Genomic DNA, 26,025 nt, shown 5'->3' with positions numbered 1-26,025 from the left:
CGTCACAGATGACCCCTCCTGGAGGCTATTATGGGTCTATATTTGCAGACCCGACTTGGGGTTCATATGCTGGATATTTGGCGAGTTCAACCTCATCACATATGGCCGCAGCACATACACCGCCTCCTGTACAGTTTTCACACTCAGCGATGTCTGGGTTTTATGACTTTTCCCAGTTTTCGCAGGCCGGTGGGATAGTCAGTCATACACCTCCAGGGTCCTTATTCTACGGAGGTGCTTCATCGTCATTAGCTCCTCATGTACATGCGTAAGACGATGACAACGACGACGACGACAACGGTGATGATGATGACAGTGAGGAGTCAGAACCAGTGATACGAAGAAATCCTCACATTCGCGTCGCAGGCATCGATAGATTTCGTTTTTTATTATATTTGTATTTACTTTTTTTGTTAAATTATAATTTTTTATTATTTCTCATTTAATACTTACTTTATTTTGTTTTTTAATGTATTTAATTCGTTTTTTATTACCATTTAATATCAGTTATTGTAATTTGGTTATCATTTACCATTTAATACTTATTGTTATTAGTTTGTTAAAATTTAATGATTGTGTTTGTTTTTTTAATCTTCATCGGTGATTATCAAATGACATTAACTTGAAGTAAATGCAAATTAAAGTAGAAGAATTATTATTTGATAATAAAATACATCATTTCCTCATCAATTGTTACTTGATGACAACAGAAGTGGACATGTTTTTCTAGTGTGTCCTGGGTTTCTACAATGCCCACATCTTCTGTCTTGTCTAGATCTTTCTCTAACCATATCGCAATGAATTCGATTGGATTTTACGACCACGCTCCCTCAATAAACTCGGATTTGGTACAATCGGAAGCCAATCTTGAACCTCATCAGGGTCTTTATCATTACATATGGGGGAAACTCAAATTCGTATACCTTAAAAACTTCAGATAGTAGGTATACGAGATCCACAAAATGGTTATAGTCTTGACGTGTATGCGAGCAAGCTGCTATCACATGAGAGCATGGATACTTCAGAGCTTGAAAAAACCCGCAGTTGCATGTTCTGTCCCTTAGATTTACTCTTAACGACACAGCTTCAATCCCTGAAGAGGTCGCGGTAACTCTGTGACACGAAACATTTCATGCCTTATAGAGAAGCTTGTTACAAACATTCCATTTGATGCATCAATTTTTTTCTGTAGATCTGCAACTAATCTAGGGTGATAGACATGACCGCCTTGCATCCAGGTTTGAGCTTGTCCCCCGAATTTCGCAAAAGCGCCCCCAAACGAAAATATGTAGTCTTTACCAAAGCCGCTACAGGTAAGTGACGTACACCCTTTAAGGTTGATTTGATTGCCTCTGCCAAGTTGGTCGTCATGTGTCCATATCGATATCCACCATCATATGCGTTCATCCATATTTCTTTATCGATGAGGCTGATGTAATCATATCCTTCCTCGTTCTTCGCCCGCAAGTCTTGAAACATTGATTCAAACGTTCGAGGAAGTAGTTCGTAACCTGATCAAAAAATATATATAACTTACTAACTTGCTATCTTTGCAAAATTAAAACGATAGAAAGATAACAAACTTGCTAAGTTTCACTTACCCATGCGCACAATTAATTGACGCTCATCATTCTTCTTGTACCTTCCATGGTAGTTCGCGGCAATGTGTCGAAGACAATACCTATGTTGGACAAAGGGTGGTTGCCACATTGGACCTAAAGACTTCATTGCTGCTTTGATCTCAGCTCCACGATCTGAAATGACACAGATGTTTTCCTTCGTGATAACATGTGCACGTAAATTTCGGAGGGAAAAAGCCCAATAAGTTGTATCTTCTCCTTCGACAAGAGCAAAAGCAACTGGAAGAATGTTGCGATTGCCATCTTGGACAACTGCCAATAATAAAACTTGCTTGTATTTCCATACAAGAAAGTCCCGTCGATCTGGACCACAGGCTTGCAGAATTTGACAGCATTAACGCACTGTGGGTAACTCCAAAAAACCCGGTAGAATTGGCATCGATCGCGAAGAACTCGATCATTATGGTATGCATAGGAGATTTCGAAGTCCACAATTGTCCCAGGATTCAACGTTCGCACCAGCCTAAACCAACCTGGAAGTTCGTTGTAAGATGCATCCCATTCGCCATGAAGTTTGACAATGGCATTTTGTTTTGCCAACCAAGCTTTTTTATAGGAGACAGTGTACTCATACTGCGATTGTATAGCTGAAATCAACACTGCAACAGCTATATGAGAGCTTGCTTGACCATGGGCATGATGGCTTGGCATATCACTTCAGAGTCCAAGTTGGGATTATCTTGGTTGACCCCTCCAGCACAACATGTGTGAGGACGTTGTATACTGTTAGTTCCCATCTGTTGTTTTTCCTCTTCCTCTTCGATACGCGAACCATCCAATTGCATCCGTTTTCGCGCTGGGCACAGTAACATACATATTTTTTGGTCGTGGAGCGGTCTACTCTAGACTGAACAGAATTACGAATATTGTAATTTTTGATAGCCATCATCGCTTCTTCTTTGCTTGAAAACTCCATGCCTAAAGATAACTCACCATTATTTATTGATGAGTAATACCCATAGTCACCGAGATGAGGCATATCCGCAAATTCTGGCCCGTACATTGCACCATAATCAGCTTCATACATGTGTGCAGGAGGGTCAGTTTGTGCCACATTTCCTGGAACTTCATCATCATCGGAGTTGAATTGCGGTGATTCTGGGTCAATGAACAGTCCAGTCTCAGCACCATCCGCACTAGGCTCACGAAGCGGTTCTTCTGGTGGAGATGATGGTTCCTCCATGCTCTACATATTTAGGTCAAAGAATCTACTACTTGCACGCCTTCCCCTTGAACTGGAAGGCATATCGATATTGAGATCGAAAAAGCTCGCAGTCGAATGCCTCCCCCTAGAGCTTGAAGCCATCGCGTCAAATGAAAACTGCACAGATGGTTGCGTCGATGGCATCTCCATATTAAGGTCAAAGGGATTTGCAGATGAATGCCTTCCCCTTGAACTGGACGCGATATTGCCATACGATTGTTTGTCGACATACCTTGGTACATATCGTAAGGAGTTGTGGATGAATGTCTCCTCATTATGGTATTAAAATCATTACACATTACTATCGTCGGGCTGTCAACTTGATCAACTTGTTCAGTCAGCCCATAGTGGAGCTTAATGATTGACCCCGAACAACACGCACTTGAACAAAATGTGCATACATCTCAATAACAGCGTCTGAATAATTACTTTGAGCTTCAACCATCATTTCAACATCATCATTGTTCGAAAGTTCGAATGCTGTATAAGTTAATGGCAACAATGATGTTGGAAATCTATACTGCAACGACGACACTCTTCTACTACTTCCAACATGAATCTTCCTCGAAATCTTCGTTATAAGCTCCTCAAGAGTTATGTTTCTCTTGAATGATATTTTAACACGCTCATTTGATACGAAAACAACGCCGGTTTCATCTTCTCGAATTTCACTATCATAATAAACAATAGCTGAAAGTCGCGCCATTATTTGAGTTTAAAAGTGCGGAACTATTATATCTGGAAAAAAATGAAACAAACCTGATTTAATAAATTATATATGAACGAACATATAACACAATAAAATTTTTACACATCAACGTAAATAAATTAAATAATATAATTTAATATTATTACCTGCACCGCAAAACTATTTCGACGTATGCTCCCGCTTTCCAATTTTACAGACATAAAAATTAATTGAAAATAATTAGTATACTATTTTTTTCAAATAATCATAATAATAATAAAAAATTATAACAAAATTACCTTATAACGAAAAATCGCACGAATTTCTAAATAAAATATGAGAAGATTGCCAGAATTATTGACTCGTTGACGAAATTATTGTATTAATTTATAAGTTGAGAGGAGAGATGTGAGAAATTAACCGGAGGAGAATGGTATTTATAGCGAGGAAAGTTATACAAAACGCGGTACCTGTCCCGCGCTATATAAAATTATGTCAGGAGTAAAGGTATGTCGCGGTACCTGCCCCGCGCTATATAAAATTATTAGGAGTAAAGGTATAGCGCGGTACCTGATCCGCGCTATACCCCTACGTGGCGTATAGCGCGCTGCAGGGCAGCGCTATACCCACGTGGCGCCAGCTCACCGTATAGCGCGATACAGGGGGCACTATATCCCACGTGGCACCAAATCATCGTATAACGCGGTGTAGGGGGCGCGCTTTACTGCTAAGGGTGTTAGATCGAGAAATATAATCTGACCGGTGTTAGATCGATAATATTATCGGTCACCGGTGATATATCGGGAAAATCGCCAGAAATAACATCTATTGATTTTTTCTTAAAATTTTGCAATGAACTCAAATAAGTAAATTAATTTTACATTTTAATTATATTAATTTTGCTTTTAAATTTATTTCATCATAATAATTGTATTTATTATCGATATTGATTGTTATGATATAATATGTTATTTAATAATATTAATATAACAATTTACTGAACTAACATGATAGATCACATGCAAATGATATTACATGACAGTTAGAGAATTGAATTAATTTTTGTAGTTAAATTTGACGACATAATTAATATTTTGATCGAATATAAGGGTAAATTTGATTTTAATTGAAAATTTGAGTACTTTTGATCTTTAAAAAAATTAAAAACTTAATAAATTATTAAAAATATTAAAAATAAAACCTTATACAGAATTTCAAAACATAAAATGTGTATATTAGACCTTACTTTCTACCAAAATGTTACAAAAAGCATTGAAAACTACAAATTAAAGACTGTAAAAATCTAAACCCTTGGCATTCAACACACTGTAAATCCCTTGTTTATATGGACTGTTTTTAAAACATGGTGGTAACTACAAATTAAGAAGGCCAGGAAGCTGTGAGCATTTCCTCTCTCAAATCCAAGAAAACTTTTACCACACAAAATGTTATGTACATTTATATCTTGAAACTAAGTTCTCTCTCCCACCTTTTGGGATTACACGGTATCGCGTTGACAATCTTGTTACCTTGTAGTCTTGGCAACTCATCTCCGGTGGGGATCTTCTCATGCCAAACGAAATCGTTCTCGTGTTCGAATTTCCGTAGCACGTCAGCAGCAGCATCGATTTCTTCTCCGAAGATGGATCTCCAGGATTCTTCTCCTGGAACTTTCTTCTTTGCGTTGATTAGTGCATCGCGAAGAACTCCAACAGCAACTCCAAGTTGCTCAGCTATCTTTAGACTTTCTGCAAGGTATTTCAGACTTCTTAACTCATGTAGAGCTTTGCAAGATGAATAAATTCCTGCACGGTTCACGGATATCATATAGTGTCATCTCCTTCACAGAGGATATGTTTTAATGCAACAACAAACAAGGAGTTTCTCTAAAAATAGCCTATTTGCAGTAAAATCACTCTACTATTAAGAATAACACAATGCTGCAAGGTATTCGAAGAAGACGGGATGTAGACTTTTTGGTGAATGGAGATCACTGATAAAGTGTAAAGAAAATCACCATATGTTCATAACATGTGGAAAAAAGGCTAATCATATCATGTCAAATTTTATGCTAATAATTTACAATCAACTAAAGTAGGCAAATTTAAAGTGATAAAACTGATTAAGCTTGCTTAATCATGGAATAGGACATGCCGACGATTTTTGGAAAGAAAAAGTGTGAAAATACCAGAAAACTCGACGAAATATCTTTGCACTCTCCAGTATTTGAATATAGAATAGCAGTGGCTTCACCAAGTAACTCTATAATACCACACTGCAACTTTGCCAAAAGACCAACAGTTGTTCCTTTTTCTTCAGCCTTCCTTATGGTTACAGCCTGTTTCATAATACAATAATCATCAGAGACAAAGGAAGTACTAAAGAAGCCAATAAAAACAAATCTTTGCATATTAAAAGATTTTGCATTAAATTTCAGGCCAAGATACCAGAAACCTGTGGTATATATCCTGTGATGTTGAAATGCGAAGGCCTTAACACTAACCTGGGCTTCAGCCAAGCAAATTAGACTCATAACAGTGCAAATGGATGGAGTTGCTTCCGGTGGCCTTTCTACCGACTGTGCAGATTGTAATGAGGGAAAAATCTCAACAGCAAGATGCTGAAAAACACCAGCTGCTTCCCTGAAAAGAGTGGCGGATTGCACCAAATCTGGCAAAATGAAAAGTAAATAGCAATGTTACGAAAACAAGACTCGTGTGATTAATAAAAATACGATGTGAGAATGTCTCTGCCTACCTGTTGGAAGAATTTCTATAGCCCTCTCCCGAAGCAATGCGGCATAAAGGTAAAGGGTCGTACCAAGCTCATAACGCAAATTATCAATTTGAAAAAACTTTGGACCCCTAAGGTTAAAGAAAGACGATGAGATAATAGCGCTACTCCAACGGATCTTAAGTTCTGAAATCCAACGAACAACATAGTGGTTGTTGCAGACCAAATCAACATGAAAAATCAAGTTCTCCAACAGTGGCAGGTATTGCTCCAATTTCTGAAGGTCCTGATGAAATTCAAACCGAAAAAAGAGGAGGAAAACAATCAGAATAACCTGTTGAAACCTTGGGTGATTAGGAAAACTAGCAGAGACAATCAAAAGCAAGTATCAACTATAATGATTCATGCATTACAAAAATGGAGATATAGAAGCACAAAAGCAAATGGTTGTACAGATTACAGAAGCAAAAATGCGAATAAAACAACATTAAGAAACTACCCTTAGACAATGAGAAGTCAAGCCTCCAGACATTTCTCTTGCAACAGCCTCAGTAATGAAGCTGCTCTGATTAATGGACTCCTCGATTACTGTACGTCTAGAGCTCAACTCCTTCAGATGTTCAAGTGTGGCAGAATCACGCGCAGAAAACACATCTTCAAAAATAATCTGCCAGTATAGCAAACACAACAATAACAACCCTAAAAGTAATCAAGTTGGAAAGCTATAATCTAAAATGAAACATGAATTCATACAAAAAAAAATAGATTTGGATGATTAAATAAGTAGAGGCGCCCTGTAAATCCTTCAAACAAGAATAACAAAGCCTTTTAACTCAGACAAATGAGCATCCTTTATAAAAAAATCACATCATCTTGTCCACAACTGGCATTCATTCAATATCACTTTTCTTTATTGTGATCAAAATATCAAAATAAAGCTAAAAACAAAAACTTAGCCATGGAAATGGGCAATAAAATAAGGCACTTCGATCCAATTAAAAGGTTCAAACTTTAGATGACTAACACCGACACTTTCCGATCAAAATCCAATTTTTATAAACTTAGAGCAGGATCAAGAGAACATGAAAACAAAGAGAGAGCCTAAGAGCAACGCTACCTTCTTGGTTTGGAGCTTTCCGGGCTGAAGACAATGCAGCATCATCCTTATCGAATACGCAAAACAAAACCAAAAGGTCAAACCCAGACAAAAATCCCAGAAAGTGGGATAAAGAAAGACAGGGTGAACAAAATTCCAACACAGAGGGAGAAAAGTGGAGTGAAAAGGGGATAATGGGTGTTTTCTGATTGTTGTAGTTGTTAGTTGAAAGCTGTGATCGAAGAGTTATAAGCCATTTATGGTCCGGGTCGATATCAAGGTGTTTTCCTTCGATTCGGTTCCTACCTCGCTAAGATTACAATGTCGCAACGAAACGAAGAGAACGAAGTGAAGCCGAGTCTTCGGATCTTGACCCGCTGGATTCCCGTGGATTCTAGGCCAATGCTATTTTGCGGGTCGGGTTTGCTAAATCATAAAAGGAATAATATATCAATTGGTCCCTGAATTTAATAATTGTTTTAACTTGATACCGAAATTTAAAAAAAAAACTAAATTCTTATTGGCGGCCATTTAGCCTAGATTTTTTACTGCTTACTTGGATCAGTGAAATACCATTCATTTAAAAGGCATGAAAAATGATTTATATATACCTTAATGAGGCTTTTACTTAATGATAAGGTTGAGATCATGATATATTTGAAAAATATAGGGCCTAAATTCTTAAAATTAAAAATAGGAGGATTAAATTAAAAATATATAAGGAGTACAAAGGATTTATAGTATATTATAAGCATATATAAATTGGAGACTTGATTAAACTAATTGTAAAATTAAAAATAAATTAACCTTTTTATGGAAAAAAATTAAAAGAGGTTACGTTCAAGTGAAATTAATTTATATTTTTGTTATATTTCAAAATGAAAAATATTTCTGTTCACAATTTATTTTAATTCAATTAAAATTTTGAAAACTCAGAAATAAGAAGAAACAAATCATTTTCCCGAATATTTTATTTAATCGAAAAAAAACAGTGGTTGAGAAACATTTTTCATTACCGATACAGAACAGAAGGGAGACATTGTGTGTGTTGAGAGAGAGTCATGGAGACTGCGATTCATGGGAGATTAACTCTCTCACCCAACACTGTCTTCAATCCCAAACCAGGTTCTCCTTTCTCTATTTCTCTTCTCCTCTCAATTTCGGGTTTCTAGTAAAGTTTGTAACTTTACTTGATTGATTAATGAATACTCTACCATCACTGACCCATATGGGTTTCGTATTAACTTCGCTTAGTCTACGATTATCGTATCTTTTCTGCTTAATTTCTCCAGTAATTCATCAAACAATCCAACTTGTACACACACAAATGCTCTGTTAAAATTTTGGATTTTAAGGGGCGGAACTGGTCTTTCTGTGCTGAGATGGGTATTTTTTAAATCCATTTTACTTATATTTGCTGCTGTGTTTATGAATAATGCTTATGAATTGGGAGTTAATTCAGCTTTTCCGGTTAGAAGATTCTCAGATAAGATTAGCTGAAAAGCTTTGAGCTTTGAGTTAATTCAGCCTTTGAGTTGCACTGCTGTTTTTACTACTTTTTGGAGGATGGGGATTTAAACTTTTGCAGGCAAAGCAAAAGCAAACGTTGGTGCTTTAGAGTGGACATGGATGGAAATCATTATAAATAACTCGCCTCTATTCAAGTTACCGAGTATATATGGTCGTCCAATATGAATATGGTTTTTGTTGTTTGTTTTGGTGAAGGAATATTTATGTCTAGTGAGGCATTAGTTCATTGAATCGTAGCCAGAGGTTATCTCTTCCGGAAAAACGAAAAGAAGATGTAGAAACTTGGTATGTTCAACCTAAGGAGTACTCGGTCTCTGAATAATCTGAAATGGTTTCTTGAATTTCGTAGTTGTTTCAAATTAAGTTAAAGGTATGAAAAATATAGCTTTTCATCATTGATAATCAGAAAACTGGACATTTGTGATGGTAACGTAGTGTTGTTTGATTAATCTTATTTATTTTCCTAACGGATTGAGTTCTTTTGATTGTTTATTGACTGGATTTGATGGAACCTTCTTGCCTCTCAGCTGCTCAAACACATAATTATAATAGATATTTGACAGAGCAAAAGCTATAGTTGTGATGGTCTCTTCTATTCGGTTTCAGTTTCTGTATTCTGTCTTCCATTTCTTGTTGGTTTATCAGTAGAGTGTGTATATTGATGGTTAAATAAAAACTATGTATACAGGAGAGAAACAGTCGTGTTGCAAGGGGGCATGTACCAACCGTGGCGTTCTCATGGCTATTTCGACCACCGGATCAGGTAAAGGAGCAGGAATTTTGGAGAAGCCAGTTATCGAGCGAACGACTCCCGGTCGTGAATCTGAGTTTGATCTTAAGTGAGTGCCCAAATTCGAAGTTCTTATTGTTGATGTGAATTATGGTGTTAATTTGTGTTATGACCATCCTTCTCATAAATTTGCTGGGACACATCCCATTCTTGGATCATTTTTTACAGCATCTATTTGTCGCACAATTATTTTAATTGGTTGTATGATATCAATTTGCTGGTGTGATTGCGAAGCGAGGGGATTTCCAAATGCATTGCCACGATTGGCACTTGCAATGTCTGTGTATGGTACCCCGATATTTGTTTTCCGGTAGATTTTTTCCTTCTCTTTTAACATCTTTGTGGGTTTGAATTGCTTAGGAAATCGAGAAAAATCGCTCCACCTTATCGAGTCATACTGCACAACGACAATTTCAACAAACGGGAATACGTCGTGCAAGTACTGATGAAAGTCATCCCTGGAATGACACTTGACAATGCTGTTAACATCATGCAAGAAGCACACTACAATGGTATGGCAGTGGTGATTATATGTGCTCAGGCTGATGCCGAGGAACACTGCATGCAGCTACGAGGGAACGGGCTTTTAAGTTCGATTGAACCAGCAAGTGGTGGTTGCTAAAGAGTCGGGGACAACCCAAGCCAACCATTTGGTTTATATCACTGTTAAATATACCCTTTTTAAAGAGCTTTTAGATGGTGTATATCTCAGTAGTGCTCTTATTGTATGATCCCTAAACAATAGATCCCTTTAGTAAAAAATGAAAGACAAGAGGATGGCACTGATTTTGAATAAGGATCGGTCCCATTTACTATTTTCTTTCTCCCTGGCTCTTTTGTTTACTCTTATTGATTTTTAATGAGTTGAACAACTTTAAATAAATACTGAAAAGAACTTGGTTTCATAAATTGCTGAGGTGTTAACATGCAGACCACAACTTTGGTGTGACCGCGTGAGGGTAAAAGGAAAACAGGTCAGAATTACAATTTTCTCAGATATCCGAGATGCCAAGCTCCTCCCTCCGAAGACAGCAGCAGCGTTGCACAATGCTTGTCCTCTAGGGAAAAGAGGGAGTAACATTACTGATACGAAGAACAGGAAGGAAATAGCATTGCTTCTGTAAATACACAGGGATATCACAAGGTAAAACTTACAGAATGCCACCTAGAACCACACCGAAAGGATCCTCATCAGCAGCCAGGCCAATGGTAGCCAGCTGAAAGACAGAAAAAAAATGAAGATGCCCTAGTGTCTTGTTACAGAAGAGACAGAAATATGCAGTTCATTTGCAGTAGTTCACCTGGATCCTGTCGCCCCATTCACCGAAAAATGTGATGGAAAATGCCTGCATGCAAAACCGGCACAGTCAAATTGTTTAACTACAATCACAATAGGTCATGTAAAGTTTTAACCTGCAGAAATATGGGAGAGAGAGAGAGAGGAACTGAATGAGAAATGACCGCCTCTTCTTCAGTTCATCACCATCCTGTTGAACACATAGTTGAAGGTTTTTAAGTAAGAAGCAGGCCATGAATTCAGAAGCACATGACAAATAGAACTACACCATCATCATCAACACACACCGACTTATTAGTAAATAAAAGGTTTTGTACCTTACTTCCCTGCTTGATTGTTTTCGTGTCAATTATATTAGAAAAACATGAGGAAATATAGTAACATAAACAATGTCTCTTTCTTTCATTGAAGAGAGAATGTCCACTTAAACATGAGGAAATATATTAGAAAAACTTACCAGTTTTGCTTCAACTTGAGTTAATTCATCTTCATCCTCCATAAATCCATCCCATAAAGACCAAAGACCGAATCCGATAAACAGCACCGTCGTTATGTGATGAGTCCATGTCCTAGGGATCTGCATAATCGAAATTAAAACCGATCCAAATGCAGAAGAATATTTCTCCAACAACAATCAAACCACTTACGAGATTTGGAGCAGCCCAGCCGACGGCAGCAGGAAGAATAGTCATCCCCTACAAAAGAAAATGTTTCAAATAACTATGATGCTTGAGAAAACAAAGTTTTACAAAGTTAACCTGAATGAAATGGAAAAATGAAGAACACTTACAATTAAAGATGCCATGCATCCTGACAAGACAAGACGCCTCGGATGACGCATTGCTAAGATCTTAAAACAAGTACAAGATTTTAAGGAACTTCAGTGTTCAAGCTATTGCTGGAAAGATTTTAAGAAACCTTACCGTTGCTTCGTGTAAATTTCTTCAGTCAATTTACCATGAACAAATGTATTTTCAATATCCAATTGGTACATAGTCCCGTGACTCATTACAGCAAGAGAAATCAAAAGCTGAACAAACGCAATGTTGGCAACCGGAGAGAGTTTCTTGATAACCGTGGCCAAAAACCAATGTAAACCCTTTTGCTAACAGACGTGACTTTAAACGATCGTGCCATCATGTAAAACTTCTACGTATAAGTTAGAGGTATCCGTAGACCAGATCAAATTGGATTTAAATCGGACTCATGTACACAATTAATATACTTCATGCATGTTCAAACTTAATCCGACTTAAAATTTAGACAACTTTATATATTTTCTTAATATTTACTCTTCTATTGAATATTTTTTACTTTTATACATGAACAACTTAATATATTTTTTCATGTTTATAATATAATATATTATTACAAAATTTGATTTTTATTTGATAAATTACATAAAATTAAAATCGGATAAATTTCGTGTTTAGTTCCTAAATTATCAGTTTTGATCTATTTTAATACTTAAACTTTCAATTTTTTTTAAAATCATACCTAATGTTTCGTTTTTGTGTCATTTTAATAACCCACCGTCAAAAACTTAATGAGTTTAATACCTAAACTATCAATTTTAATCTATTTTATTACCTAAAATTTTGATTTTTTTTTCAAAACTTATCGTTAAATTTTTAACGAGAACTAAAATAAAACAAAACTAAACGTTAAATATGATTTAAAAAAAAATAAAAGTTTAAGTACAAAAACGAACCAAAATTAATAATTTAAATACTAAACACGTAATTTATCTAATAAAATAATACAACCTACTCGAAACTTCGAAATTAGACACGGTATATTGACTCGGGACTTGAATTATGAGACCTGAGTACGACCTATATTTTAAACGAAGATAAAGCGGTGTATTTTTGAAATGAAGGTGCTCCGAATCTTATTTTGTGGTATTTTAGATTTATCAAGAAAAAATATAATTTTCATCATGAATTAATTTATATTTTTTTTAAAAATAAAAGAATAAAATCATTTTTTAGGAGTGTTATGCATGGCACCCGACCCCATAATTCCGGCCCTTAAACAGGTCGATGCAGGGTGATACAAGAGTGTGTAGGCAGCCCAAATAAACTTCAATAGATGAAATGCAAATGCAGCACCAATACATGCATGCATGCATACATACATACATACATAAACTTAAAAGTTTTGACTAAGCGCAGCAGCGAATAACGTATTGTCGCCGATCATGGAAGTCATAAAAGAACTCCGACAAACTAAACGAGAGAAGAACATAGAGACCCTTTCATTTCTGTATGTCTAAATATTGTGAAAATAAAAAAAATGAAAAAGAATAGTCAATGAGAGTCGAAGTAGAACATAGAGACCCTGTCACTTCCAAAGATGATATCGGTATCAAATAGCTCTTCTGCGCTATATCTGTGACTGCACAAAGCAAAGTAACCGTGTTACAGACAAATACAGGGAAGCATCATCTACCTAAGTGCAAATGCGATATCCGATGTACAAAGCTATCATATACCTAATACCATAACAGTGGGATCAATTTGGATTTCATTATATCCACTTGGTGTATGTGAATAATCAATTTCTATAAGTGTCAAAAGGAACCCCCCCCCCCGGCCAACTCTAATGAACAGTTCTCAACACATCAAAATCAGCACTAACCATTAGTAAGTCATCAAAACTCAACAGGGGTGAGGAATGATTGGATTCCAAAAACAATGAAAAGCACTCCACCTGAGAGTGCAACCTGCATCAAAGTGATAAAATTTGGTTTCAGAATTTGCTCAAAATTAATATGCAGACAACTTTTGCACAAGGGAAAAGGAAAAGCATGGATCTGTATTACAATTTTCTCAGATATCTGAGATGCCAAGCTCTTTCCTCCAAGGACAGCAGCAGTGGTGCACAATGCTTGTCCCCTAGAAAAGAAAAGAAAAAGGGAAAAAAAAGAGTAACATTATAGATTGGCATATAAAAAAGAAAGCTACCATGAATATATATACATAGTGATTAAAATAGGAAGGAAATAGAATTGCTTCTGTAAATACAAAGAAACATATCACAAGGTAAAACTTACACAATGCCACCAAGAACCACACCAAATGGGTCCTCATCAGCAGCCAGACCGATGGTGGCAAGCTGAAAAGGCAGTAAAATAATACTTAATCCAAAATAATGAAGATGTCATAGTGGCTCGTACAGAAGAGACAGAAATATGAAGTTCATTTGCTGAAGTTCACCTGGCTCTTGTCCCCCCATTCACCGAAAAATGTGATGGAAAATGCCTGCAAGCAAAATAGGCACAGTCAAATTGTTTGACAAGATGCAGGCTTATCAATATTAAACTAATAGGTTAAGTAAAGTTTTAACCTTTAGTAATATTGGAGAGAAGAACTGTGTGAGAAATGGCCGGCTCTTCTTTTTCAAGTCATCATCATCCTATGAACATATAGTTGAATGTCGTCAGAAGATTAACAATTTTACTGAAAAGTATTAACTTAGCAAAATATAAAATGTCGAGCAGGTCATGAATTCAGAAGCACGTAACACATAGAACTCACTATTATCATGAACTTTTGCTGACTTTTATGCTCAAAGAAACTTTATTTCCCAAATCAGATACACCGATGCATGAAATAAAAGCAATAAAGTATACCATTGGTAAACAAATTTGTTTCAGACAATTAACAAGAATTCAATAAAAGAAGAAAGGAAAAAAGTGTTATATGATCTCATGGAACAATCAACATTTCCCTCAAGCATGTAGGTTGAATTGTTTAGTATCTAGGAAGTAGAAATAGCTTTTTCATTAAAGAAACAAAGGAAAGAAATTAAAGTTGAATGTGATGTGGAGATTAAGACAACTATATTAAGCATTTTATGTTCGTGAAATTTTGCGTTTCAAAATAGACTGGTTCATGCCATTGACTATTACAAATTATTTCCACTCAAGTTGAATTTAAGCCATTTCTAAATTTTAAAAATATATTAAACTGCATTTGTAAAAGCATAAATATAATATGTATTTTGCTTAGTTCAAGTTACTGGGTTATTTCAAGGTTGAATCCGGATCAACTCAAGTCAACTGAATTTACAATCACCTAGGTTTCGGTTGATAAACTTGCAAGAAATTTAGTAACAAAAATTTATGTCCTATCAGGAAATCAAATGTGTTTTGGCATGGTTGTTTTTGTACCTTACTTCCCTCCTTTACTGTTTTTGTGTTGTCCTTCCAGTCAGCATCCTGGTCATAACAATAAAGTAACATAAACAATGCCATTTTTTTCATTGAAAAGAAAATGTCCACTTAAACATCAGGAAATTTATTTAAAAAATTACCAGTTTTGCTTCAACTTCAGCTAATTCTTCATCGTTCCTATTGTGGAAACATATTTAGGTTGCGCCAAAATCAATTTATAGTTAAACAAAAGCTCACTCTACCAAAGCATGACAAATAGAATCACGCCCACGAAAATGATAGAGAACGAAAAGGACAAAAGAGGTAACAGAAAAGGTATTACCCACTCTCCATAAATCCATCCCATAAAGACCACAGACCAAATCCGAAAAACAGCATTGTTGTTATGTGGTGAGTCCATTTCCTAGATATCTGCATAATAGAAATCGTACAAGAAGAGAATGAGAGCATTTTTCATACCAGTTTAAAGTTTTGAGTCTGGTTCAAAATGAAATTCAATTAAATTAAATATCCAAGCTGACTGCCTTTTGATGCTATGTTGCTCAGACTCTTTGTTTTTCATGAAGTACCCACGTCGGACACCCGACACTTGGATATGGAGAAATGACCTTCAAGACTCCTCCAAATATATAGAAAAACTTATAAAAATATAGCCATAAGTGGGCAATTTATAGCCACACAAAAGTATCTCCGATGCATTTCATAATATGTAACTTGACAAAATAGGGATCAATCAACTTGAATTCAACACAGCTCCTTTCCTAACACATAACTTCCCTCTTTTCATCCTATTTGGCAAAATTTCCAGGCAAAGATGACCAAGAATAACTTAGTTCACTAGGTATATCTTGAAATTCCACTAAAACGAACTTTAGTGTGATTGTTCAGGTCCTTTAAAAGGAAATTAAAACATATCCAAATGCAGAAGTGTCTTTCTCAAACAGCAATCAGACCACTTACAAGATTTGGAGCAGCCCAGCCAACAACAACAGAAAGAATAGTCATCACCTACAGAAAAAATATTTCAAATAACTATGATGCTTGAGAAAACAAAAATGTTTACAAAGTTAACTTGAATGAAAAGGATGTACAGACAAAGGGGAAAAAAGAAAAAACACTTACAATTAAAGCTGCCAGGCATCCTGACAAGACAAGTCTCCTTGGATGACGCATTGCCAAGATCTTGAAACAAGTATAAGAGTTTAAAAAACATAAGTGCTCAAGCTATTGCTGAAAAAGATGCAATCAAACTGGTGATGTTCAGACAAGCAGAGTATCAAGGGATTTGAAATAATATTCAAGTAAAAATATGAAAGTAGTATATCATAAAAATGAAGAATGTAAACATCATTAAAGTAAAGCTAAAACGACGGGTGCTTTCAAACAATTATGTTACATATACGTCTCCAAAATAAAGATTTATCGGTGAAAAAATTAATAGTCTTATACATCAAGCATTTGAACTAAATACATGTCTGCTCCAAGAATGGGAAGACATTGGCTTGTTACAGCTTAAAGCATTAGACCATGTGCTAAGTTGTCATTTTCAAAACAATCTATGCTCCATTTCTTCACTCAAATGCAACAAAGTTTAAGAAGGTAACTTTGAGTGGCTATAATAAATACACCACAACGAAAGTAAATGTTCGAACATTAAAGATTTTAACCTCGTTAATGACACATAATGGTATGATTGTTTTCCTGAGAAATTTCCCCACAAGTCAATTCCAGTAACACTACTAAGCTACTAGAATCCATAACGCATTTTTTCTTCAAAATGTTAACAATTTCAAGTATACTAGCCAATGAAATGTGATATGCAATGCCTTTCTGAACGATGGGTTGAGAAATTGAATGTTTAAAGGTCAATAGGTGTAAATCTAGGGTGTGGGCTTATTAACACATTATTCACTACTCACACCGTCAACAATTCAACTCTAGCTTCAAGTTTCAATTCGTTTCAAAATCAATGAAATCGCAAGGCAATAAATAATTTGAATAGAACTAAAAAAACCAAAAAGGAAAAAAAGAATAAGAAATAGTTAAGTTCAAGCTTTGTTTGACTAACCGCGGCAGCGAAGAACGTCTTGTCGCCAATCTCCGATAGCACAGTGATGGCTAGAGACTTGGAAAAGCCCTTTTGAAATCAGAACAACAAAATCGACGATTAATTAACGAAAAAAATTTAAATCATAACAAAAGAAAAATAGAAAGGCTTTAATTGGATTTATCCCGAAAAAATTACTTGCACAAGTGTGGTCATGGTTGCAGCTGCAAGGATAGATGAAAAGGAATCCCCAAACTTTCGCGGAAAATAAAGTTATTTTCTTTTTCTCCTTTTGGAGTTGGATAGAAGATTGACTTTCTTCTCTGTCCGGGTGAATCCGAGCTCTGAGTTGGTAACTCGGGCTGTGTCGCTGGGAGTTCTAAAACAGTAGTTATGCACCCCAGCGGCGACGACTACGAAAAAACAGATCTAATAAATAATTGAAGAGAAAAAGGAAGTTTCGTAAAAGGTTCAAAAAGAGAGCGTTTTTTGGGCGCGTGTGTTCACTTTATGGCGTTAGGGTCACGCGTATTATTTTACTCCAATTTCTACGGAAATAAATGTGAAAGGGATGACGTCAATTAATTTAAAAGATTATTTATGTTTTCGTACTCGATTAAAATTATTATTATTTTTTATTAATTTACATTCGATTTCTCAAATTAAGGCACTTCGATTAATTATGAGGTTAAAAAACCCATTTTTTTCTTATCATGAACTTAGAGCAGAATCATGAGAACATGAAAACAAACGAGAGAGCCCAAGAGTAACACTACCTTCTTGGATTGGAGCTTTCCGGGCTGAAGACAATGCAACATCATCCTTCTAGAGTACGTAAAACAAAACTTAGAGGTTAAACCCAGACCCAGAAAGTGGGATAAAGAAAGACTGGGTGAACAAAATTCTCTGTTCCAGGGTTGTACCGTAAGATAGTTTCCATAGATTGTCCATGGACCTTCTGTGAGTGCCTTGGTATGGTCTTCTATGCGCTCGAGTTTGACTAGAAAATAGTCATTGTCTAAGTCGATTAGGTTTATTTTTCCACAAGGCGTTGATTCTATTCCATATGGCTCGAATGCCGATCTTCTTTCCCAACAAGCGTACGATAATCGTTTGTTTCATGTTTTGATCCATAAGATCATGAACACGATTAGAGAAGCTTATCTTTGGGAAGTCTCTAGATCTGTCAATCGTCACATCTCCCTCTTTGAATGTGATCTCCTGTTCTTTCAATGCTGCTGAAGGGTTTGAGTCCTTGTTAGGACCGTTTGCCGTAATTGCTGCATAGGAGAGTTTCGGTGCTGGTTTCCATGTATCCTTGTTACTATCTAAGTTTTCGTTTGATTTATCCATGCAAAGATCCTCCATGTAGTTCTCCTTGGTTGTCGACGCATCTGCTCTGTTTTTTACCTTCTTGGTGGCTCTATGTTCATCTTGTATCGCAGGAGATCCAGGTCTCTCTAAGGAGATGACAATTGGTATATCTCCAATCGCCGTAAGCGGCGTTGATATTAGGTTTTCTTCTCATGTTTTCTGATTTATCATACGTAAGTTGATTTGTTGAAACTAGATCGAATTGAGACTCGTTTGTTTGATAGAAAATAATATAAATACTTGTAATTAACCTGTATCAAAAATAATTTAAAGATTTAAAAGGAAAAACATAGTTTATGATTTTTTTAAAATTTAATAAAAAAAACATTTCTGTTCACAAATTATTTTAAGTCAATTAAAATTTTGAAAACTCAGAAATAAGAAAAAAAATCATTTCCCCGAATATTTTATTTTTAATTGAAAAAGGAAACAGTGATTGAGAAACATTTCTCATTACAGATACAGATACAGAACAGAAGGGAGACATTGTGTGTGTTGAGAGAGAGAGTTATGGAAACTGCGATACGTGGGAGATTAACACTCTCACCCAACACTGTCTTCAATACCAAACCAGGTTCTCCTTTCTCTATTTCTCTTCTCTCAAATTTTGCCCACTTTTAATTTGTTGGTTTTTAATTCTGGGTTTCTAGTAAAGTTTGTAGCTTTACTTGATTGATTAATGAACACTCTCATAATACCATCACAAACTCATCTGGGTTTCGTGTTAACTTCGCTTAGTCCACGATTATCGTATCTTTTCTGCTTAATTTCTCCAATAATTATCAAACAATCCAACTTGTACACCCACAAATGCTTTGTTAACATTTCAGATTTTAAGGGTGGGATTGGTCTTTCTGTGTTGAGATGGGTATTTTGAAATCTATTTTTTATATTCGTTGCTGCTTATGAATCGGGATTTAATTCAGCCTTTTCGATAGGATTATCTGAAAAGCTTTGAGCTTTGAGTTAATTCAGCTTTTGAGTTGCACTGCTGTCTTTACTACTTTTTGGAGGATGGAATTTAAACTTTTGCAGGCAAGGCAAAAGCAAAAATTGTTGCTTTAGGATGGACATGGATGGAAATCATTATAAAACAACTTGCCTCTATTCGAATTACTGAGTATATGGTTGTAAAAAGGGTAAGCATTGCGCAATATGAATATGGGTTTTGTTGTTTGTTTGATGAAAAAATAGGAATATTTTGTCTACTGAGGCATTAGCTCATTGAATCGTAACCAGAGGTTATCTCTTCCGAGAAAAAAATGAGAAGATGTAGAAACTTGGTATGTTCAACCTTAAGGAGTAGTCGGTCTCTGGATAATCTGAAGCGGTTTCTTGAATTTAGTAGTTGTTTCAAATTAAATTAAACTATTAAAGGTATGGAAAATATAGCTTTTCATCATTGATAATCCGAAAACTAGACATTTGTGATGGTAATGTTATGTTGTTTGATTAATCTTATTTATTTTCCAAACGGATTGAATTCTCTTGATTGTTTTACTGACTGGATTTGATGAATCTTCTTTCCTCTCATCTGCTCTAACAAACAATTATATTAGATATCTGACAGAGAAAAAGCTATAGCTGTGATGTTCTCTTCTATTTGGTTTCAGTTTCTGTAAATGTCTTCCATATATTTTGTTGGTTTATCAGTAGAGTGTGTATATTGATGGCTTCATGTTTTGCAATAACGGTTTTAAATCAAAACTATTTAAACAGGGGAGAAACAGTCACGTTGCAGGGGGGCATGCACCAACCGTGGCATTCTCATGGCTATTTCGACCACCGGATCAGGTAAAGGAGCAGGAATTTTGGAGAAGCCAGTTATCGAGCGAACGACTCCCGGTCGTGAATCTGAGTTTGATCTTAAGTGAGTGCCCAAATTCGAAGTTCTTATAGTTGATGTGAAATATTGTGTGTTAATTTGTGTTATGACCATCCTTCTCATAAATTTACCGGGACATATCCCATTCTTAGACCATTTTTGTACAGCATCTATTTGACGCATTATTATTTTAATTGGTTGTATGAAATCAATTTGCTGGTGTGATTGCAAAACGAGGGGATTTCCAAATGCATTGGCACAATTAGCACTTGCAATGTCTGCGTATGGTACCCCAGTTATTTGTTATCCGGTAGATTTTTCCTTCTCTTTTAACATCTTTGTTGGTTTGAATTGCTTAGGAAATCGAGAAAGATCGCTCCACCTTATCGAGTCATACTGCACAATGACAATTTCAACAAACGGGAATACGTCGTGCAAGTACTGATGAAAGTCATCCCCGGAATGACACTTGACAATGCTGTTAACATCATGCAAGAAGCACACTACAATGGCATGGCAGTGGTGATTATATGTGCTCAGGCCGATGCCGAGGAACACTGCATGCAGCTACGAGGGAACGGGCTTTAAGTTCAATTGAACCGGCAAGTGGCGGTTGCTAAAGAGTCGGGGACAACCGAGCCAACCGTTTCGTTCTATATCGCTGTTAAATATACCCTTTTTACAGAGCTTTTAGATGGTATATATCTCATTAGTGCTCTTATTGTATGATCCCTAAACAATACATCCCCTATAGTCAAAATGAAAGACAAGAATCGGTCTCATTTACTATTTTCTTTCTCCCTGGCTCTTGCTTACACTTATTGATTTTGAATGAGTTGAACAACCTTAAAAAATCCATAAATAATAAGAAAAATCTGAAATTAAAGTCATAACAAAACAAGAAAGCTAATAGAAAAAGAGTTGAGCATTAGAGACTTGCGCAGGGAAGCATTCCTCCAGTTCCAAGCAGACCAAAATCTGCACTAATCATTAGTAGCTTCATCAAGACTGTACTGGGGAGATGAAGGATTGGATTCCGAAAATAATGAAAAGATCTCCACCGGCGAGTGCAACCTGCATCGAAGTGATAAGAACTTGGTTTCACAAGTTGCTCGAGATGTTAATATGCAGACCACAGATGTGGCGTGAATGAGGGTAAAAGGAAAACAGGAGGTCGGAATTACAATTTTCTCAGATATCCGAGACGCCAAGCTCTCTCTCCTATGACAGCAGTGGCGGTGCACAATGCTTGTCCTCTAGGGAAAAAAGGGAGTAACATTACTGATATGAAAAATAGGAAGGAAATAGCATTGCTTCTGTAAAACTTACAGAATGCCAACTAGAACCACACCGAATGGGTCCTCATCAGCAGCCAGGCCAATGGTAGCAAGCTGAAAGACAGTAAAAATAATGAAGATGCAATGGTGGGTTGTTACAGAAGAAACAGAGATATGCAGTTCATTTGCAGAAGTGCACCTGGCTCCTGTCGCCCCATTCACCAAAAAACGTGATGGAAAATGCCTGCATGCAAAATAGACAGAGTCAAATGGTTTCACTATAGCCAAAAATTTATTATGTAAAGTTTTAACCTTCAGAAACATGGGAGAGAAAAACCGTGTGAGAAATCGCCGCCTTCTTTCATTTCATCAGCGTCCTGTTGAACAAATATCAAATAAGAAACTGGAAACATAGTTAGATCACAACTCAATCAATTTATAGTTAAAAAGCTTACTCTTCCTAAGCATTACCCATCCTCCATAATTCCATCACATAAAGACCGAATCCGATAAACAGCACTGTCGTGATGTGATGAGTCCATGTCCGAGGGATCTGCATAATCGAAATTAAAACAGATCGAAATCTTTCTCGAACAACAATCAAACCACTTACAAGATTTGGAGCAGCCCAGCGGACACCAGCAGAAAGAATAGTCATCACCTGCAAATGAATATGTTTCAAATAACTATGATGCTCGAGAAAACAAAGAAGTTTACAAAGTTAACCTGAATGAAAAGGAAAAATGAAAAACACTTACAATTAAAGATGCCATGCATCCTGACAAGACAACCCCCTCGGATGACGCATTGCTAAGATCTTAAAACAAGTGCAAGATTTTAAGGAACATCAGTGTTCAAGCTATTGCTGGAAAGATGCAAAGTGGTGATGTTCAGAGGATCAAGGGGTTTGAATTTACATACAAATAGAAATATGAAAACCACTATGTCCTAAAATCAGCAGGCTCTGAAATGCCTAGTAGAAATTAGAAGAAGAAGTAAAGTCTGGATTTATGAAGATATTTCAGCGTGATTATTCCCTCGAGTTGAATGTAACATACATAAATACATAAACTTAAAAGGTTGACTAACCGCAGTAGACGTATTGTCGCCTATCTCCGATAGCACAGTCATGGCTAGAGATTTGGAAAAACCCTTTCAAAAACAAAAAAGAAAGAAGAGATGACACACGAACAAAAATCAGAACCAAAAAAATAAAATTTTACTTGCACAAGTGAGCTCATGATTGCAGTTGCAGGGCAGGTTTGGAATAGCTGAAAAATAAACCCCAAACTTTCGAAGAGAATACAGATTGTTTTCTTTTGCCTATTAAGAGTTAAAAACTTAGAATATAAACTTCCGTCCCCGCCTGAGTTGTTAACTCGGGTGGTGTCGGTGGTACCCAGGGGAGGCGACTACAATATAAAATAAAAATGAAGGAAATTTACGTACCCAGGGGAGGCGACTAGTCGACTACAATACAGAGAGATCTAATCTATAAAGAAACAATAAGTTGCAAGGGAATAGCAATTAGGTTCACGTGGCTTTTCTACCTCGTACCGAAATATTCGGATTCGTTTTAGTTATCAGTTTTGCTTGACCTGTCACTTTCATTATTAGGGTCACGTGTCTTTCCCCGTCTATCGTTTAATATGATACCAAATCTCTCATCCGTTTTCGAAGTTGTTATTGTTGAATCCTGGTGGTAGCACTTGTTCACATCCTTTAGCATATGTTCGATTATCGAATCATTTGATGGTTTGTGACACACCCCAAATGGTGATGTTAGTTTTAATTAAATATGTGGTTTAAAGGATGCTAGAATTCACGTGAATTCTATTCATCTATTATTGTTATGAATTTTATTAGTTTATTCAAAATATTTAGAACCACTCATTTTTAAGATATGTTGGTGCAAAGTCATATTTGAAACAAACAAATCTTAGAACAAAGAAAAATGCTACATCTCCTTTTTCTTTAGTCGTTACAATGCTTGCATATCATCCACTGCCAGTATTCACCATGAAGAAAACTATTTCATTATTGGAGGTTCGTCAAGTGCCTTAAACTCGGTCAAAGTAAATAAAGATTTTACTTTCGTTTTTGGAACTTTCTTAAAACAATTTTGATCTGTTTTTTTTTTTATTGAATTTGGAGGAAAATTTGAAGTTAAAGATTTCTTGTTTCAGAGCATGTTGATAAGGATTATAACAGGAATTATGCGTGAAAGAAAACGAGAAATAAGAAAGGAATTAGGCGTGGAAGAAGAAGGGAAATAAGAAAAGTGTGAATGGAAAATGAGAGCACGTAGGTTGTTTGAAAAAAAATTGATAATGGGAGAAAAGGGGGAATCATCAAGGTAGTCCTCGAGGAATGGTAAGAACTTAACCTTGCTTTCTAGTTTCCATGTAGTTATGTTTATGTATTAATAGTTTCAATAAGATTAATTTAGTCCCTACTTTGGTAGCTAAATATTAAATTGGGCCCCTAAATTATTATTTAGATTTTAATAAATTATTTTTGTGGTAAGGGAAATTAATTGGATTCAATTTAGTAATAGATGTTCGAGTTTATGAGAAGACTGGAAGCTTGAAATCAAAGTTAATAAGCTCGAATTAGAGAATAAGGAGTTTATGGCAGCATAGTTGACTATTTTTTTTATAAAGGCTTATTTTGGGATTTTGATGTTTGAAGTCTGTTTTTGAGGTCTGTTTCATCCAATTCGAACCCGGTAAGTTGTTTTGCACTGATTAATCACCCGATTCGATCTGTTTTTTAGAATTAAGCTCCGTTTTTTATGAAAATTTATATTATTATGTATTTGAGGAATTATTGGAAGTTGAATTAAAGATCGAGGGCGTTCGAATGGAATTTAATGGTCGATCAGTATTGCACGGAAATCGAGGTAATACTTTACTACCTCTTTATGCTTCATGGAACATGTGAATATTGGTAAATGCATGAATAAGATAATATTGGTCTCATATGTGTAGTTAATTAATTTATACACTCGATCCGAATACGATAAAAATTCGATAACTGATTATGGTTTAAATGACTTTTATAAGAAATTGATGGATTATTATAATTAAAATTACAAGTTTTGTTTATAGTGATAAAGGAATCAACTTGGATCTGTAACATATAATTTATTTCATCAAAGGTACTTGGATGGGAAATTATGAGAATATTACGGTAGGGTAAAATTACAGAATTACCCTCATGTTGTAAGATGACAATAATGTCCCTGAAAGTTGATTAATAACTCTGAAAAGATATATTGATCTGATAAAACTATAGATGTGCATAAGAAATGCTAGTTTGTTTAGAAAATTTGGATAATCGGTTTTTAACCCAATAGTGTTAATGCAAGATACTAGAAGTCTGTTAATCAATCATTTCAAGATCCGAGAATATTCGGGTAAGCAATTAAGCATAGAATCTCTGAACTATATTTATTTTCGTTAAGAGTTAATACCAAAAGTATCTGGGTGTGAAATTACGAAAATGCCCTTGAGAGTTGAAATAGTCTAAGTTGACTCAAAATGAGAGAGTAACCTGAGAATTTGTTTTTAAATCGATAAATTACTGATTTGATTGTTGGGGTATGAAAATGAAAATTCGTTAGTAACACTTGAAAAGACATTTAACCTGGAAATTACCGAAAATTCTGAATAATGAGTTATTGAATGTGCTCTTTGTCAGAATTGTTTGAAAGGACTGAAGTAAGTGATAAGATTAAATTAAATAATAAGATCGAACGTAAGAAATGATGGAAATACATTGGATCTGTAAAATGACCAAAATACCCCTGGAATGGAAATGACTTAAGAATGACACCAAGCTCAGGAATGAATGGATATACTCAAGCTTTGAATGAATAGAAAAAACGTTGAGCACCAAAATGACCAAAATACCCTTATTCCTAGAATAAGTAAATGTCTTGGATTAATTAAGAAATCCAAATAATCATGGATGTTGTGCTACCAGTAAAAGTTATGGAACGCAGCTTAAGTGATCAACCAATGCTAGTGCTATATCATTACCTGAATGATATAGATACTACTCGAATGTTTGTTCGTCTTCTCAAATTTGGATCAATGATAATTCTGAAAGTACTTGGCTCAGCTCAACGCTAGAGCGCATACAGTACTAATAAGTGGGTATTCGTGAGACAATTCAACCACGAATACCAGAATGACTTTATTATATGACTAAATTGAACTGAAAGGAAATACAACATGTATTTGAAATTCAGAAACGTCTGAATTATTCTGGAAAACTCTAAAGTAACCGGGATAGACTTGCTTACTAAACGAACTAAGTAAACTCAATGACTGAGGATTAATT

The 26,025-nt window shown here is 35.7% G+C and overlaps 4 protein-coding genes and 1 pseudogene across 4 annotated transcripts; 2 read left to right on the top strand and 3 right to left on the bottom strand.

Annotated features, from left to right (window-relative positions):
- Positions 1 to 4,772: 4,772 nt before the first annotated feature.
- On the bottom strand, positions 4,773 to 18,570 carry LOC120193430. Its single transcript, XM_039195925.1, has 7 exons — positions 18,282 to 18,570; positions 17,979 to 18,202; positions 6,765 to 6,932; positions 6,290 to 6,551; positions 6,036 to 6,202; positions 5,721 to 5,870; positions 4,773 to 5,337 (listed from the first exon to the last, which is right to left on the bottom strand). The coding sequence occupies exons 1-7, from the start codon at positions 18,568 to 18,570 to the stop codon at positions 5,302 to 5,304; spliced, it is 1,296 nt and encodes a 431-aa protein (XP_039051856.1). The 3' UTR covers positions 4,773 to 5,301.
- Positions 8,334 to 10,504, top strand: LOC120193386 (ATP-dependent Clp protease adapter protein CLPS1, chloroplastic-like). Its single transcript, XM_039195896.1, has 3 exons — positions 8,334 to 8,486; positions 9,580 to 9,730; positions 10,042 to 10,504. Exons 1-3 carry the CDS (start codon positions 8,423 to 8,425, stop codon positions 10,301 to 10,303), a joined length of 477 nt encoding a protein of 158 aa, XP_039051827.1. The 5' UTR covers positions 8,334 to 8,422; the 3' UTR covers positions 10,304 to 10,504.
- LOC120193384 (GDT1-like protein 4) lies at positions 13,231 to 17,614 on the bottom strand. The gene is made up of 13 exons (XM_039195895.1): positions 17,401 to 17,614; positions 17,224 to 17,292; positions 16,278 to 16,337; positions 16,116 to 16,163; positions 15,478 to 15,566; positions 15,296 to 15,332; positions 15,153 to 15,200; positions 14,327 to 14,395; positions 14,197 to 14,241; positions 14,034 to 14,095; positions 13,803 to 13,875; positions 13,619 to 13,703; positions 13,231 to 13,375 (listed from the first exon to the last, which is right to left on the bottom strand). The coding sequence occupies exons 1-12, from the start codon at positions 17,416 to 17,418 to the stop codon at positions 13,632 to 13,634; spliced, it is 690 nt and encodes a 229-aa protein (XP_039051826.1). The 5' UTR covers positions 17,419 to 17,614; the 3' UTR covers positions 13,231 to 13,375; positions 13,619 to 13,631.
- Positions 18,571 to 18,989: 419 nt separating the features above from the next.
- Positions 18,990 to 21,156, top strand: LOC120193388 (ATP-dependent Clp protease adapter protein CLPS1, chloroplastic-like). The gene is made up of 3 exons (XM_039195897.1): positions 18,990 to 19,150; positions 20,296 to 20,446; positions 20,761 to 21,156. The coding sequence occupies exons 1-3, from the start codon at positions 19,087 to 19,089 to the stop codon at positions 20,987 to 20,989; spliced, it is 444 nt and encodes a 147-aa protein (XP_039051828.1). The 5' UTR covers positions 18,990 to 19,086; the 3' UTR covers positions 20,990 to 21,156.
- A 172-nt stretch (positions 21,157 to 21,328) lies between these two features.
- LOC120193385 lies at positions 21,329 to 22,919 on the bottom strand (annotated as a pseudogene).
- Between the last annotated feature and the right edge of the window lie 3,106 nt (positions 22,920 to 26,025).

This window comes from Hibiscus syriacus, unplaced genomic scaffold, assembly GCF_006381635.1.
Source record: "Hibiscus syriacus cultivar Baekdansim isolate YM2019G1 unplaced genomic scaffold, ASM638163v2 tig00116995_pilon, whole genome shotgun sequence".
In the NCBI taxonomy this organism is placed as follows: Eukaryota; Viridiplantae; Streptophyta; class Magnoliopsida; order Malvales; family Malvaceae; genus Hibiscus; species Hibiscus syriacus.
The sequence above is the reverse complement of the archived record's forward strand: the minus strand, read 5'-3'. Positions and strand labels throughout refer to the sequence as shown.